The following is an 18,555-nucleotide window of genomic DNA, read 5'->3' on the forward strand; positions in this document are numbered from 1 at the left end:
GTTTTCGTCTCGATTGGATCACGTATTCCCAGAACGTCTAACGACCATATGTCCGCGATCTCGTCTTTGTTTACAAACAGCGATATAGCAGTCGTCGCGGCATTCTCCTTTGTTTCGATTTCGGGAACCTTACCCATAACTGTCCAATCAAGATACGTTTCTATTGCGACTAAGCCGTTTTTCAGTACGTGAATACGGCCTGTGTACAACTTGCCGGCCACGTCGGCACCGATAAGCACTGAAATCGACTCTCTCTTGCTATGCCGATCACTTACATTGATGTCGAATTTTTTCAGCTCTCGATCCCACTCTCCGATTTTTATTAGCGGTACTCTCTCACAAATCACAGCTTGGTCCAGCGCGACGAAATTACAGCGATAATTATTGTTTCGACTGCTCAAGCGAATCCGATATTTTTTATGTTGCACCGCGTCCGATTTTTGTCCACCGAAAAGGGAGTGTGTCATCGTCTGCTCGGCAATTGGCTCGTAATCCAGGTGCTCAGCTGCTTTCTTGGTGACGTAAGATTTCTGAGATCCGGTATCAATAATTGCGCGAACAATAATTTCCTTGTTTCCGTTCCGCAATTTCACGCACAACGTTTGCATTAACACTTCCGGATCACTCGAGAGGTTTGCCAGATTGCAATCACTATTCGTTTTCTCAGAATCTTTTGGTTTAGAATCAACCTTACTGTCCTTGTCCTTTTTGTCTATTTTAGGGCTCATCAAAAGCACATGTCGCATCGAACACCAGCTACAGTTTACTTTAATTCGGCACTGTTTAAAATTGTGTCCGGCTTTCAGACAATTAAAACATACGCCCTGCTTCTTTGCGTGCTCTCGTCTTTCAGAGAGGCTCATTTTCCTGGCATTTTCACAACGCGCACTTTCGTGATTGGAATTGGAAAATATACACGCACTATCCTTTGTCGTCAGCAATCCCATCGCGGTCGGAACATCCTCATTCTTCGCGCGTGTCTTCGATCGTCGCTTTTTCTCACTGTCTGCATTATCCGCCGTTAAATCACAGCCTTTGACCGCCATAGAAATCCGCAGTTCATTTTGTACTTCTCCTTCCAAGAACTTGATAAGTTGCGTCAGTCGATCCCTGCACTGAGACGTCGCAATATCATTACTTTGCAACGCGGCATTGTTTACGGAACTTCTCTGCCACGCGCGTAAAATGTCTTCAGGCAGCGATGACTCTACAAGCGGAAATAGCATCGCCGCACACTTATCTGTTGTGACGCCCAGAGATTCGAGCGCTCTTAAATGTGACTCAATTTTATCGTACAAACTCGTAAGGGAAAGAGCCTTGGATTTCAATGCATTTTGCAAAACGAGTTGTAAAAGCTCGCGCACATATACTTCGATTTGTAGATCATCACGTCCAAAACGGTTCTTTAGGCTGCTAATTACCTTGCTATAATTCTCGGCCGTGGGCGGATAGCTCTTCACTAAATCGGCGGCACGAGAGTCAGGAATCATCGATTGTATGAGATATTGGAATTTATCTTCATTCGCGATATTCGCGTCATCATGAATTTTCTTGAATAAACTCCAGAACACTGTAGCCATTCCTGCACGTCTCCACTGAATTTAGCCAACTCGATTTTCGGTAATTTGAACGACTTTTTTCTGTCTCCTGATACGCCGTTTGCACTCATTGATGGCACACGATTTTCTCTCGGATCGGCGTAATCGGCTATCTGCAACTTTGCGGCGATGAACTGTCTTTTATACTGGTCCGCTTTGTCATATTCCTTTTTAATATTTTCTTCCGTCGAGCCAGCCGAATCAAACAATATAGCCATAAAGGCCTGTGTGCTTGCTTCCAAATCTTGCATCTTTTCTTCGAGCAGTTGAAAAGCCACTATAATTTCTTGACGAGTAGCCACCGATCCTGCACCTCTTAACGCATTCCATGCATTCAGCGCTTTGGTAAACGCGCGACGATGAGCCGTTCGCACTTTCTTCGTTTTATCCATTTCTTTTCGAATAATATCGAAACTGTTATTTTACGAGCGAAAACACTGAACCCCGTCCTGTCACGGTCGCCAAATGTCAATTAATAGGCACGGGTATAATTAAATTCGTGAAATACATATAAGAAAATGCCACATTTATTTCTTGGCTCTTACTTCGACGGCGCGCGTTGTGCTACTACCGCGAATCCTGTCGCAACCGGCGATCACGCCGCCCGAAAAAACAAAAGACAATAAGAACGTCGCGTCGAACAAAAAAGACGCTCGCTCAACGCTCGACCGTAATCCAACAGATATATCTACCATTTGCGTCGCGAGAATGTGTAGCCTTAAAGTGGTCTTCGCAGTCTTGTTCGTCTTTAGATAAAGTCTTGTTCGAAAATGAAACTTCTTCCGTCTCCCAGAATTTTTTATTAAAGTTGTATGCTTAACTAAATCGAACGCTGACTCAGTGAAGTGAGTTTTCAAGTATTGTAATTTTTCAATTGGAGATAACGAAGGGTTGGAACTTACTAACGAAACGAAAAGATTTTTAAACGGAAGCCATTTCTCAGGATTTCCGTTGAATGTGGGAATTTTCATATATGGCAACTTTGCATATTGAATATAAGTGGGCCCAGTACTAGGAAGAGACGTTGATTGCGTAGAAACAATCTCAGTCGTGGAACTCCTGTCACCATCTAATAGAGAAGTGAATTTTTCGATTGAATCAAGATAGTCCTCCTTTGTTCTATCGTAAATCCTTTCGGTAAAATAAACGTGATTGCTAATTTCACCTTTTTCCTCAACTGAAAGTTCCGATATTGAAATGGTAACTGCATTATGAATGAGACAAAACTGATTCCAGACTTCTTTGAGATCCGAAAGTCTCGTCTGAATGCGTGAATTTGTAATGTTGTTTAATCTAATCTTTATTAATTTATCGTAAGAGTCGGCAATATCTTTGCTGAGCGCTAAAAGCTGCTCGATCCTATTAATTATGTGTTTGATTCTCATCTTGTGTGAATATGAAAATCTCTTAACTTAAACGAATCGAAAGAAAGCTCGGTTCCATGAACAATACTTTACAATATCTTCCGTTTACTCTCGTATTCTCCTTCCCACCACACGACTGTACTTCCGAATAAACTCAATTCTTCTCTAAAACTTTCTAAAACTGATTCTTGCCGATCCGGCTTTCTAAAACTGATTCTTGCCTATCCGGCTCGAAGGACCATTTAATGTACACGCCCCGAATGGTGCGTGAGCTAAAGATGGTAGAGAAGGAGAAACGATACTCGAATTGTAATAAGAATAGTTTATTTACTGATTCCAAAATTAATCAAGTGTGTCATTCGGTTAAGAAACATAAATGCATAAGTCAAAGTATAAATTCTATACATAAAATTATAAAGAAGATATTCCCTTCGTGTAACAAAATATTGTTTTAAACTGTGAAGTAAGTCTGAGATCCATTCAAGAAATAATTCCATATAATATTCAGGAATACAGTATGAAAGAATGTTTAATGTATCGAATCGTTTAACTAATTAAAATGAAATAAAGTGATCTCTTCTTTGTGTATAATTTCTGAAAAGGATTATCTTCGAGTAAAACACATCAAGTTTAAGTAAGTAATTGAAATGATATACATAGGATAAACAGCATAAATACATGTTAAGATAACGAACATGGAATAATTGAACTTGAATATTTCATAGAACATCAGATATCAACGTGGAAATTATTGTAAATGAAAAAATCACGAAGGAATTACAATAGATAATGTTGGTCATCATCCGCACATAATTTTATGTCCTTTGGTTTGAATGAGAAACTCTCAATAACTGAATAAACGTAATTATTCCATATACGCTACTGAAAGCAGAAAATATTTGTCACATAAAATACTTATAATTAGTTGCAAGAAAAACAAAACGTCATCGCAAGAATCCCGTTAATGAAAGTAATTTTGTTTAAAATTAACGAGAGTGTACTGTTCATCTGACGCAGGAATTATTACTCATTTATGAAGCTAACTTCTTAAAAATCGTATAACAGACGAATTATATTAGATGATATGAATGTAATGAATTAATGTAAAGTTCGTTATATACAGTATTTACAATCTATTATTATAGATTGAACGTAGTTTGAGTCTTTAACGCAAGTAAAGCTTATCGAATCTACGAGAATATGCAATTACGATTAATCTAATGAACTTAATACTTTCAATCCGAAATACTAGCGTTACTTTCGCAGAATCTTCTTCCGGATATAGGAATCTATCTCTTTTTCTCTCTTAATGATAGAAATGAATAATGAAAGTCCTTCTTTGAGGACAAACATAAAGGAATATGTTTATTTCCTGTAACCGAACCTTTGAATTAGCATGTGTGCACCCATGTTATATCACTTCCGTCAGATAAATATCCAACGACAGAAATTAACCAATTGAAAGAAAGAAATCAAGAATTTACCTTAATGTGGAATCTGCAGTATGCAGAACTTTGACATCCACAAAACTCGTTAGAATTAATCTGCGATGTGCGGAAAACCATCCACAGAGAGTGGGAACCTCATTCGCAGTATGCGATTTGACTGGTAGGAATAATGGCGGCGATTCCTTCTCGTTGCGTGAGAGGAACGAATTCGATAATGGCCGCTCTCGATCGTCAAGTTTTTCTGGATGCGTATCGTCATCTATAGCTTTTGTTGAAGGCCGGATATACAGCGTATTTCTCTTCTTTCGAATTGTTATGTGATATTCCTCTTGATAGGAATACCGACCGCGTGTCGCGGAATACGTGTGTAACTCAAAGCGATGTAATATAATACAATACAAGAATCGAATCGCACAAGCGTTTAATACAACACGATACTTTTTACGATATGAGAATACACCACGAGCTTAAAGTAACTTGCGGAAAGTAACAAGAAATGTCGAAACGAGACGATTGTTTTTCAACTAAGCTCGGCAGCGATATTGATCAAAGTCTATTCTTGGCAGAATGCACGATACGTGACTCGACTGTAACTTCCGACAGAACGTACGAGCCGGGATCGTCTCGCCAGGGTTACCAGATGCAACGAACGATAGATAGCCTTACCTCTAATCTGAATAGCCTAAAACCGCCATCATTCCTGCCAACTCAAGTAATTTAAAATCACAAGAAAAAAGCGGGTACTTTAAATTTTAATAAAAATAAAAATAAGAGAAAAAGAATTTTTTTATTCAATGTTTATTCTTATTCTTAATATTTTATTTATATTGTTCATTGGATCTTAATGTTTTTTTTATCATTCGTTTTGTTGAATTTCTTCGACACTAAAAAGTGTTAAAACTTCTTCAAGTATCTGCTCTTCATCCGATATTGATACATTAGTTGCCTTTGGAGTCTCGTACATTTTTGAATTGAATAATTCGTACATCTTTGGATGGGGTTTGAAGGTAGTACAGCAAGACTTCGTCACGTTAAAATGGATCCGAATCCTCAAAATTGCTGTTAGCATTGCGAACTGTATTGTTTTGACGGAATTCATTACTGAAAAGACTCTCTCAACTACTGCATTACTTATTGGTAAAGATTGCACTTTTAAAGCAAATTGAGCCAACTCTTTAAACTGTTGACGTCCGCTGGCATCTTTGAAATCGTAAACATTAGACCAAAATTTGCAGGTATCAGACATTATTTCTTCTGAAAAATAGTCACGCCAATTTACGAATCCAATATTACGAATCTGACTTTCAATTATAGTTAAGGGGGGAGTCTACTTTGATGGGTCAAAAAAATCGATTTTTTTTCGCATAAATAAATAGTATAAGGTTTCAAGAATATATTCCCAAAGTATTATCGTCAAACTCGTAAAATTGACGAAACTACAGCTCTTTTTAGTGAGGCGCGCGGAGGATCGATACAGCAGAAGTATGCTATACTGACTTCGCAGCGTTCTCGGTTCTATTATTGCGGGAACAAAATAATCCTATATACCTGCTAGACCTTCAACTATTTTATTTGACCCTATAGTGTTTATATTTATATTTATATTTATCAGTCTGCTTCGAAATTTCGGTACGGACATAAAAGTAAAATCATGCCTCGCAAAGGTAAAAAGAACGGTTTTCGTCAATCAAGACCACGAAAAAGATCGTTTCAAGGAAATCAGTTTACTGCCGAAACGGAAACTGCATCAACGAGTAATGCGGCTAAAAAATTGAAGACTGCGGATGATGACATTATTATAAGTCAAACTCACGGCTATCGCATTATTGAATTTTTCACTGTTTTTAGTGCTTTGACTCAAATGCTAATTTGTAAAGATTGCAAGAAAAATGTAACTTTTGGTGAAACGGGAAGTCGCGGATTAGGATTCAAAATAGCTGTTACTTGCTCATGTGGTGTTCGGAAGATCAATTCAGGCCCTTTTATTAACAGTGCCTTCGAAATTAATAGAAGAATAATATTTGTCATGAGATTGTTGGGAGTCTGCAAAGAAGGCATAAATTTGTTCTGTGGTCTCATGGATATGTGCCAAAATTTCCATCGTAAAGTATATTATGTTGCTGTAGAAAACATTTATACTGCATCCAAAGGTGTCTTCCATACATTGTGCCATAAAGCCGTCAAAGAAGAAATGGAAGTAAACATGCAAAAAGGAAAGCCATCGCAAAATTTGATCGTTTCCGGTGATGGAACATGGAAAAAGCGTGGTTTTTCATCTTTATTTGGTGTAACAACGCTCATAGGACAAAACACTGGAAAGATAATTGATCTCGTCGTAAAAAGCAGCCATTGCCAATCCTGTATTTTTTGGAAGAACAAAAAGGGCACTGTAGAATATTCCGAGTGGTTTGAAGATCACAAAGAAACGTGCTCCATCAACCATTCTGGATCTTCCGGAAAAATGGAAGTGGATTCAATGAAAGAGATGTTTTCCAGATCTGAAGAACAGTTTGGCGTGAGATACTGCAATTATATCGGCGATGGCGACTCTAAAACTTTTAAAGCCCTTATGGATTTACAACCCTACGGCGAGGATATAACATTGAAGAAACATGAATGTGTTGGGCACGTCGAAAAAAGAATGGGCACTCGCCTGAGAAATATAAAGAAAGCGGCGAAACTCGGAGGAAAAAGAAAGCTGACGGACACACTAATAAAAAAATTGACAAAATATTACGGATTAGCAATAAGAAGACATCCGGATTCGGTTGAAGAGATGAAAAAGGCCATCATGGCTACTTATTATCACTTATGCTCAACCGATGAAAAACCACAACACGAATACTGTCCAACGGGGTGTGAAAGTTGGTGCAAATGGCGAGTAGCAGAAGCGACTGGGAAACTAGATGAATTTGAACACCCACCTGCTTTTCACAAGGATGTTCAAGAGCAATTGTTGCCGATTTATCAAGATTTGTCCAAGGATAATCTATTGGAAAGATGCTTAGGCGGATATACGCAGAATTCAAACGAAAGTTTCAATGCAAGTCTGTGGCGTCTGGCGCCAAAACATCTTCACTGCGGCGCCAAAACAATTGAAATTTCTGCATATCTTGCTACTGCGATCTTCAATGAAGGGTACTACCCTATTTTAAAAATAATGGAAACAATGGGCATTGTGATCGGACAACAGAACAAGGGATTCGTCGATTCACAGAATGACAAACGACTGCAGAGAGCAGAAATTCGTACTTGGGAGAACACGAAAGAAGCTCGAACAGCCAACAGAATGCAGAAAACTGCCCAACAGGAGTTATACGAGGAAGAGGAAGGCATATTGTATGGGCCCGGAATAGCGGATTGAACATTATTTCATTGTAAGTATCGTGAAAACATCAAGAACTTTAAACGCGTTTTTCTCAAAACCACTTTTTCCAACTTTGCGTACAAGATAACTCAAAAAGTAATCACTCAAATAACTTTCGCCAAGCATGATTCGATTCCTTACAATTTTCTCCAGGGATTGAACCTACGTTTACATTTTATTGTTTATTTATAACATTTTTATCAACAACAGAAGATCGATTTTTTGATAAAAAAAATGTCACTTTTCTTACGATTGCTGTAACTTCTTCAATTTTTCATATTTTTATTTGCAAATAGGTTCAATCTCTGCGTGATTGATTAAGCTTTAAAGAAAATTGTGATTTTTTGCTTTCAGATAACTCAGCTCGTTGCTACATTGTACGCAGCTAACCGTTGCGCTACCAACATTGCGCTACAAAATTTTCCGTCAATATAATAAAAATTAATGTAACTGAAAAAAAAAAAAAAATTTTTTTTTCTTCTTTAAGAATGCCTTTCCATATTACAAAAAAAATTAATCCAATATCACTTATAGTTTCCTTGAAAAAAAATCACCATTTTTTACTCGGCTAAAGTAGACTCCCCCCTTAAATTAGCTTCATCGTCGAGTAATTCTAAGGGCAGATCATTAATTGATGGCTTTGTTAATGTACACAATATTTTTCTGGGTGTAAATCTTGCTGACATTTTAAGTATTGAAAAATTATTTGGCATACGATCAACAAGTTGTTTGCACAGAATGATCAGATAATCATTGCATCTCTTCTGAACCTCATTCAAGTCTTCTGATTTGCATTTGCATGTTAAACGTTGAAATTCTATACCATAATCAATCTCTTTCGATGACTTGAAAGCCAACTGATTATTTAATACTTCTGTAATGCATGTCACACTTTTAGTTGCTTTTAATTTTTCCATAAATAATGGTTTTATAAAACGACTACACACTGATAATATGAGTGTCCACAATGCCTCATATAGTTTGTAGATATCCTGATTTGAGCTTTGAAAAAAAATATTTACTTCATTGATATCATGTAGAATTGACTTTAAAAAAGTTAAATATAGCTGACTGGTCGGGTCTTTTCATAGATCATAGCCAATTGTCTTGCTGTATAACATCTATTATCTTTTCGAGCTGCAACCATTTTAAAGTGTGACTTTAGCTCAAGCCATTGATCCAGAATACGAATGACTGCACCTTCCCAAGCTAACTATCGAGTATCAGAAAGTTGTATTAAAGCTAACATTTTCTTGTCGTTATTGTTGATCAAATTAAACAGGTTTTTATACTCCTCAATTCTTTTAGAACTATTTGAAAACCAATTACGTGACTCTCGTATTAAAAATTCCAAACTTGAAGGTAGAAAATCAGATGCTTTAGAGCTACACAGATGCAAAGAATGGCATATGCATCGAATCAAAATTAAATGTGGCAAAGGAACGTTGTCTCTTAACAAAGTAAATATTGAGTGATTTTTTCCAACCATATTACTTGCTCCGTCGGTTCCAATGCTTATCAAATTTTTTATAGAGAGGTTGATGCTTTTTAAGTAAAAAGTAAGTTCTTCATATAAACTTAGAGCCGATGCATCTGTAATCGTAATAATACCCAAGAAATCAGTAATAATATTCTTGTGTTTTGGACTGAAGTATCTAATGCATATCGCCATATATTTTGAAATAGAAACGTCTGTGGATTCATCTATAATGAGAGAATATGGTCTGTCACCGATATCTTCCTTGAGTTCAGTCAATAAAACAGGAGAGATTACATTAGTAATTAGCCGTGAACATTTTGTGCGATGTAAACGTATTTTTCCTATTTCACTCTTCTCTCCATGTTTCACCATTATTTCGCTTAAATGATCAATGCTCCTTACTGCACAATGAGTAGCTATGAAAGCAGCTAACTTGAGTTCTGTTGCTTTAATTGTATCATCAACTACATCTATTCCGAATGAAGAAATCTTGTTTTGATTCACAAAAGATGCAGCAAACCGGCGATGTTTTGTTGTCTCCCTATGGTTTTTTAGATCCGTTTTATGGGCTCGTAATCCCGTTTTACAAAGTGTACAATATGCTTCTTGAGAAATTGCATTCAAATCTGGATTTTTCGTTAACCAGGCTGAAAATTATAAATAAGAAAAAATGGATATTGGATATATGGAAATATTGGATATATTAGATGGATACAAAATTGGATAGAGGTTATGATAGTTTTATTATAATGGATATAGCAACTGTTATTATATTATACCTGAAAATTCCGGCAAAGATTCCCAAGATGGTTTATAATGTTTCTGATATTTTCCGTGTTTACCCATTTTTGAAAGCTAGGTAAAAGTGGCCGCTATGGCTCTAGCGCGATTAACGTTGCGCGCGAAGCACAATATCCAATAAGGATTGAATTTTCTATTTAAAGGCCGTAGCACAGACTTTTACGCATAAGGAAATTAACCTATCCGAGTCTTTCATTTCTCTCTCCGGCCTTAAAGCTCGACTCTCATTGGATATCGCGCATCGCGCGTCGCGCATCGTTAACGGCGCTGTTGTGCCGGAGCCATTACTATAGGAAACAATGTAGACAATCATATAAATAAAAGTTCCCGAAAAATCCACCAAAAGCGCATTCTGATGGTCGCAAATAGAAGAAGCTCATACCAGAAATGCGGTCGGTATTATTTACATTGGTAATCTAATGCGGAAATTTTTAACTCATCGTTTTATGCTGTTTAAACTTGTGCAAAATGAAAAAATGAAGGAAATGATTAACAAGCCTAAAATCGCGTACAAAGAATTAAAAATAGCCCATTTGGGCTTTAGGCTATAACTCTAGAATGTGAATAGCCGCAGCACTTTTTAAATAGCCTAAATGGCGGTAAACCGCCTAATCTGGCAACGCTGCGTCTCGCTGCACGTCTGAGCTTGCTCATCCCTTCCACTCACTTTCTTGTCACGTGACGCTAGCGTGATCTGAACTCGATGCGCAACGTTCAGCGTTGCCAACTATCACTCTATGTGCTCCGCTAGATGGCCAGTCTCATTCTACTAGATTCTACCAGATTGAACAGATATTAAGAACATACAATTAGTTTACATTAATTCGCTATAAGTAACTTTAAATTTTAGAAAATTAAATCGTTTTTTATTTAATTTTGGTTATTTTAAATAAATAAACTTTTTTTTTCTATATTGGAGAATATAAAAATAAAAGAGAGGGTGTGGGAAGAAAGTATAATGCGGGGTCTACAATGGGAGTCGCAAAGTCGTGAGTCGCAAGAATTGACCAATCACAGTCGATTATTCTCCTCAAATTCGATTGTGATTGGTTAATTCTTGCGACTCACGACTTTGCGACTCGCATTGTAGACCCCGCATAAAGCCCATATCAGACTACGGATTGGGATTGAGATTGGATTGAAATTTAATCAATTAGAACAGAGAAAACTGATATCAAGTTTAGTAAACTTTGGTCTCATTGGTCAAATTTCAATCCAATCTCAATCCCAATCCGCAGTCTGATACGGGCATAAAGCCGTGATCAGACTACAGATTGGGATTGAGATTGGATTGAAATTTGACCAATTAGAGCAAAGTTTGCTAAACTTGAAGTTAGTTTTCTTTATTCTGATTGATTAAATTTCAATCCAATCTCAATCCCAATCCGTAGTCTGATCACGGCTTAAGGGTGCCGTCCCATGCAGGACGGAATTTCGGAAAACGGAATCTCGGAATCATTCTGATTGGTTAGCCCCATGGGGCACAGTACAAGCCCCATGGGGCTGACCAATCAGAATGATTCCGAGATTCCGTTTTCCGAAATTCCGTCCTGCATGGGACGGCACCCTAAGGGAGATTAAAGAGAAAATAGAGGATTTGGAGAAATGTGTAAGTGCCCATCTACAATAGGTGTTTTAAGCCCTAAGCCTTAAGAAATTGTTCAATCACAATTGAATTTGAGAAGAATAATTGACTGTGATTGGTCAATTTCTTAGGGCTTAGGGCTTAAAACACCTATTGTAGATGGGCACTAAGTCCCAGCCCATCTACAATAGGTGTTTTAAGCCCTAAGCCCTAATAAATTGACCAATCACAGTCAATTATTCTCCTCAAATTCAATAGGGGACGGACGGATGGTAGCTATGCTAGGAAAGTAAAAAGAAGAGGGAGAGCAAAGGGAGGTTTTGTAATAGGCAAAAAAAGGGATTGGGGGAAAGCAGGTAGTAGGTTAATTAAGGAGGAAGAGGGGGATGTAGTGGTATCAGAAATAGGAGGAGAGAAAGAAAGTTGTAGGATTTTTTCGGTGTACAACTCGGGGGGATGGAGAGAGTTGGAGGAAAAAATGAATAGGTTATTGGAGGACGAGGAGGGGGGAAGTATTATAATAGGTGGTGATATTAATATAAGGATAGGAGAGTTAAGGCTGATTTATAGAGGCCGTAACCATTGATTTAAGCCGTAATCTTTAAGAAATTGACCAATCACAGTCGATTATTCTTCTCACATTCGACTGTGATTGGTCAATTTCTTAAAGATTACGGCTTAAATCAATGGTTACGGCCTCTATAAATCAGCATTTAGGAGGTTTGGACATAGAGGAGATGGAGTTGGAAAGGAGAAGTAAAGATAAGACAATCAGTAACGGGGGAAGGAATTTTGTAGAATGGGTACAAGAAACCAAAGATAAGGCTGTGATAGATTTTAGGTTTAAGTAGTTAGGTTAGCTTAAGAGAGAGTAGTTAGTTTACGCATGGTATGGATGGATGAGTGTGGATAAGATCTTTTAAGGCTCCTGGGTACTCGTCGCGGCCATGTTGGAATGTGAGAAAGAAGCGAGAAATGACACGTTGAAAATTCTTGTGTCGTATCTCCAAATAAAAAGATATTTGCTTAAAATAACACTACAGATCACTTCAGCACACTTCGAAAATACTTCGAGTTGAAGTTAAATCTACCCCTTTCCCTTGACAGTTAATAAACAGCCGTAAAACGAATGTGATACGATGCAGGCTTGTGCGCAGACGCATGACTAGATTTCGTATCACATTCATTTTACGGCTGTTTATTAACTGTCAAGGGAAAGGGGTAGATTTAACTTCAACTCAAAGTATTTTCGAAGTGTGCTGAAGTGATCTGTAGTGTTATTTTAAGCAAATATCTTTTTATTTGGAAATACTACGCAAGAATTCTCAACGTGTCAATTCTCAACATTTCTCGCTTATTCTCCATTGGAGAGAGTTCTTATTTCTACCGCGACGGTACGTCGCCACCGTCAACGCGGAGTTCTCGGCTCAGGGACTAGGAGCCTTAGGGCCAATTTTACCAACCACGGTTAGTTTAACCGACGGTTAAAGTTAGCAGGATTGACCAATAGAAATGAATCCACCCTGCTTTCTATTGGTCAATCCTGCTAACTTTAACCGTCGGTTAAGCTAACCGTGGTTGGTGAAATTGCCCCTTAATTGTAAACCAAGTCCCTTCCTAGCTAATTTGTAAAGCTGAAGTAAATAAATTCTATCTATCTCTTTTTTCTATATTTTATTTATTCAGATAAACAAAAATATAAACTTTGTTATTACAAACTTTTTTTATATTTTGTCTTTTAGACAAATAAAAATAAAAACTGTTATCAGAAACAAAACAAATAATAAATATTCTATATAAAAATATATATAAACTTATATAAGAAAGTCTAACTCATCAGCCGTATTATCATTGGAAATATAAGTAGCCATAGTTTTAATTTTTTTTACCACTGAAATGGGTAAATCAAAACTGTCACAGCATTTGTTGTATCGCTTTAATCCGGCCCTTACAGTTAGTATTGCCGATAGCATAGGAAGTTGCATTCTATTTCTTAATTTATTTTTTACGATATTCATACTGCTAAATAAACGCTCTACTTCCGCATTTGAATGAGGTAAAGTTAATAGCTCTATAGCAAAGTCTGCCAACTCAAGGAATGGATTTTTATTTGCACTATCTTTAAAATTTTTAACTTCACACCAAAACTCTTTAGTGTTTGTACAATTATCCCACTTTAAGAAGTTAATATTTTCATATTGTGTTTCAATCTTGCTAATTAAATCATTTGATTTTCCAAAATATTCTAATAACTCTGTCAATCTTTCTTTATTTCTTTGCAAAGTCTGATCCACACTTAACAACATCTTCTCTAAAATGCCAATATTGTCAGGCAAACGTGTTCTTAACTGTTCAATTAGGATAACTATAAATTTAATACATCTTTCTCTTAACATAGCCTCGTTATTTGTTGTAAAGTTATTATTTTGACGTAGAACTACGTCTTTGTCGACAGTAAGGGGGGGTAAATTCAGGCACAGATGCAACGTTTTCTTGCAACGTTTTCTTGCAACGTTTTTTTTGCAACGTTTTTTCTCGAAAAATATTAAAGGAAAATATACTTTATTATATAGTTTTTGAAAGCTCTCAATGTAAGCTAAATGTTTTCGCAATTTAATAAATAAATAAATGAATGAATAAATGGATGAATGGATTTAATAAATAAATAAATAAATGAATTAATAAATGGGTGAATGGATGAATGGATGAATGGGTGAATGGATTTAATAAATAAATAAATAAATAAATGAATGAATGAATGAATAAATGAATGGATGAATGAATGAATGGATGAATGGGTGAATGGATGAATGGGTGAATAGATGAATGGATTTAATAAATAAATGAATGAATGGATGAATGGATAAATGGATGAATGGATAAATGGATGAATGGATGAATGGATAAATGGATGAATGGATGAATGGATAAATGGATTAATGGATGAATGGATGAATGAATGAATGGATGAATGAATGGATGAATGGATGAATGGGTGAATGGATGAATGGGTGAATGGATGAATGGATTTAATAAATAAATGAATGAATGGATGAATGGATGAATGGGTGAATGGATGAATGGATTTAATAAATAAATAAATAAATAAATGAATGAATGAATGAATAAATGAATGGATGAATGAATGAATGGATGAATGGGTGAATGGATGAATGGGTGAATAGATGAATGGATTTAATAAATAAATGAATGAATGGATGAATGGATAAATGGATGAATGGATAAATGGATGAATGGATGAATGGATGAATGGATGAATGAATGAATGAATAAATGAATGGATGAATGGATGAATGGATGAATGGGTGAATGGATGAATGGATTTAATAAATAAATGAATGAATGGATGAATGGGTGAATGGATGAATGAATGAATGGATGAATGGGTGAATGGATGAATGGGTGAATAGATGAATGGATTTAATAAATAAATGAATGAATGGATGAATGGATAAATGGATGAATGGATAAATGGATGAATGGATGAATGGATGAATGAATGAATGAATAAATGAATGGATGAATGGATGAATGGATGAATGGATGAATGGATGAATGGATGAATGGATGAATGGATGAATGGATGAATGGATGAATGGATGAATGGATGAATGGATGAATGGATAAATGGATGAATGGATGAATGGATTAATGGATGAATGGATGAATGAATGAATGGATGAATGAATGGATGAATGGATGAATGGGTGAATGGATGAATGGGTGAATGGATGAATGGATTTAATAAATAAATGAATGAATGGATGAATGGATGAATGGGTGAATGGATGAATGGATTTAATAAATAAATGAATGAATGGATTAATGGATGAATGGATTTAATAAATAAATAAATAAATGAATTAATAAATGGGTGAATGGATGAATGGATGAATGGGTGAATGGATTTAATAAATAAATAAATAAATAAATGAATGAATGAATGAATAAATGAATGGATGAATGAATGAATGGATGAATGGGTGAATGGATGAATGGGTGAATAGATGAATGGATTTAATAAATAAATGAATGAATGGATGAATGGATAAATGGATGAATGGATAAATGGATGAATGGATGAATGGATGAATGAATGAATGAATAAATGAATGGATGAATGGATGAATGGATGAATGGATGAATGGATGAATGGATGAATGGATGAATGGATGAATGGATGAATGGATGAATGGATAAATGGATGAATGGATGAATGGATAAATGGATTAATGGATGAATGGATGAATGAATGAATGGATGAATGAATGGATGAATGGATGAATGGGTGAATGGATGAATGGGTGAATGGATGAATGGATTTAATAAATAAATGAATGAATGGATGAATGGATGAATGGGTGAATGGATGAATGGATTTAATAAATAAATGAATGAATGGATTAATGGATGAATGGGTGAATGGATGAATTGATTTAATAAATAAATGAATGGGTGAATGGATGAATGGGTGAATGGATGAATGGATTTAATAAATAAATGAATGAATGGATGAATGGATGAATGGATAAATGGATAAATGGATGAATGGATGAATGGATGAATGGATGAATGAATGAATGAATAAATGAATGGATGAATGGATGAATGGATGAATGGGTGAATGGATGAATGGATTTAATAAATAAATGAATGAATGGATGAATGGGTGAATGGATTTAATAAATAAATAAATGAATAAATAAATGGATGAATGGATGAATGGATGAATGGGTAAATGGATGAATGGGTAAATGGATGAATGGGTGAATGGATGAATGGATGAATGGATTTAATAAATAAATAAATGAATGAATTAATGGGTGAATCTAATATTGGAAAGCTTTGAATTAATTCTCGAAAAGTATTAAAGAAAAATATACTTTATTATATAGTTTTGAAAAGCTTTTGATGAAAGCTAAATGTTTTTGGGGTTAATTTTTCGATACCGATTTTTTAAACCTTCTTAAAAAGTATTAAAGAAAAATATACTTTATTATATAGTTTTTGAAAGCTCTCGATGTAAGTTAAATGTTTTTGCAATTTAATAAATAAATAAATGAATAAATGAATGGATGAATCTCGCACAATTAACGTTTCTTTCTTGCACGATGTCGGACATAGACTTGATGTTGAATGCCTCTTCCATATATGTTCTATTCTAATAGACGTAGTTCTACGTGTTGATTGCGGCACAGTTGTTACTGTGCTTGTTGCTTTTTTTTCTTTAATTTCTCTTAAAGTTTTTTCGAACATATAACCCAAGTAACACTTTCTATCAATAAAATCTGTTAAACTCGTTTTGAAAATATCAATTCGTGTACCTGGTATTGTGACTTTTCTTACTAATGATTCTATTAAAAACAACAAATCTTTTAAAAGTTTGGTAGGGTTTACATCGTTAGTTTCAAACAATTTATTAACTCTTTGAACTTCACTTAAAATTGGCTTTAAAAATGACAAATATGCAAAATTTATGTCATCATTATACATTTCATATAATAATTGGGCAGTGTAACATTTGTCGTTTAATCTAACTATCTCAAAGTGTGTTTTTAATTCTAGCCATTGTTCATATATCCTATTAACAGCTGATTCAATAGATAACCAACGAGTCTGACAAGATTGCACAATTTTTAACGGATCATGACCTTCGTTCAGTAAGTTATAAATTTTTCTGTAATTATCCTGCCTTAAGGATGATTTATTAAACAAATTGTATGTTTCATGAATTAGAAATTCAATATTCCTTGGTAGACATTCTTTTGCTGAATGCGACACTGCTAATTGTAAGGAGTGACAAACACAGCGAATCAAAATTAAATTGGGAACCTCTTGTTTTAATTTTGCATAAAGACCGTTGTTTGTTCCTACCATGACGGATGCATTGTCCGTGTCAATTCCTATTAAATTCTTAATATTAAAATTATATTTTGTCAAAGCTTCTTTTATGGCATTAATTAAACCTTCTGCATTGCAGTTTTCAACAGGAACTATATCAAGATATGTAATTACAAACTTGTTATGTTTAGTACTAAAGTAAATGACTATAATTCCCAAATATTTATTAACTGTTAAATCAGTAGATTCATCAATTATGAGACTGAATTTAGAATCACCCACGTCATCTTTTAAGTCTTCAAAAAAGAACGGTGCAATAATATTTTTTATGATCCCCAAACATTTAGTTCTACGCATATGTAGATTTTCTGCAGCTTTACCTTGAAAACATTTTTTGCAGGCATTAATTAAATGGTCACAGATGTTGATGGAAGTATGCTGCGCTATGAACAGACTAAATGTAGCTTCCGTCTGTTTTGACAAAAACAAATCTGCATCCTTTTGGAACGGTATTTTTGGCTGAGGGTTTGGACCTATTATTAACAATTTATTTTTCTTGTGTTTTTTTGAACTTCGGTGATTTTTCAAATTTGCATATCAATTTGATACAATGTGATTGCACATTGTGCATTTTCCAACCGTTCCTGTAGTACTTTTCACAGCAATGAGCCAATCTTTAAGAAGCGGATCTTTAAGCCACGCACGACGAAACTTTTGTTCGTATTGTTTAGGAGGCATTTTATCCTTTAACCTGTCAAAGAATTTACTGTTAGAACGTCAGCTAATACAACTTATTTCTTATGCCTAACTTATAAGCGCCCGATTGCATCAACATCGTATAACTTTAACTTACTTACTCGAATCTTCGTTTTTTTCTAAGATGAAGGACAGTCAGATTGACGACGATACAATTAATACAGAGTTTAGTACGCACTGGAATCTTACATTTGCTTCCCTCTTTTATCTTATTGTTAGCAAAACTAAATTGTATTCTGTGCTTCGAGTCTGACATTTCTGTCATAAATCGGGCCTAAAACAGCAAAACCGTTG

At 35.5% G+C, this 18,555-nt stretch overlaps 1 protein-coding gene across 1 annotated transcript; it reads left to right on the top strand.

Moving 5' to 3' along the window:
• The first annotated feature begins 1,163 nt into the window (after positions 1-1,163).
• LOC139780311 (uncharacterized) lies at positions 1,164-9,559 on the top strand. Its single transcript, XM_071718922.1, has 2 exons — positions 1,164-7,787; positions 8,132-9,559. The coding sequence occupies exon 1, from the start codon at positions 6,062-6,064 to the stop codon at positions 7,772-7,774; it is 1,713 nt and encodes a 570-aa protein (XP_071575023.1). The 5' UTR covers positions 1,164-6,061; the 3' UTR covers positions 7,775-7,787; positions 8,132-9,559.
• The last annotated feature ends 8,996 nt before the right edge of the window (positions 9,560-18,555 follow it).

The sequence above is a fragment of the Temnothorax nylanderi genome, unplaced genomic scaffold (assembly GCF_030848795.1).
Source record: "Temnothorax nylanderi isolate EJ_2023f unplaced genomic scaffold, tnyl_v1.0 TNYL_tig0271_pilon, whole genome shotgun sequence".
Lineage (NCBI taxonomy): Eukaryota > Metazoa > Arthropoda > Insecta > Hymenoptera > Formicidae > Temnothorax > Temnothorax nylanderi.

Bases quoted from the DNA above. Each gene is read 5' to 3' on its own strand.
- LOC139780311 (XM_071718922.1), top strand. From the start codon at position 6,062: ATGCCTCGCAAAGGTAAAAAGAACGGTTTTCGTCAATCAAGACCACGA.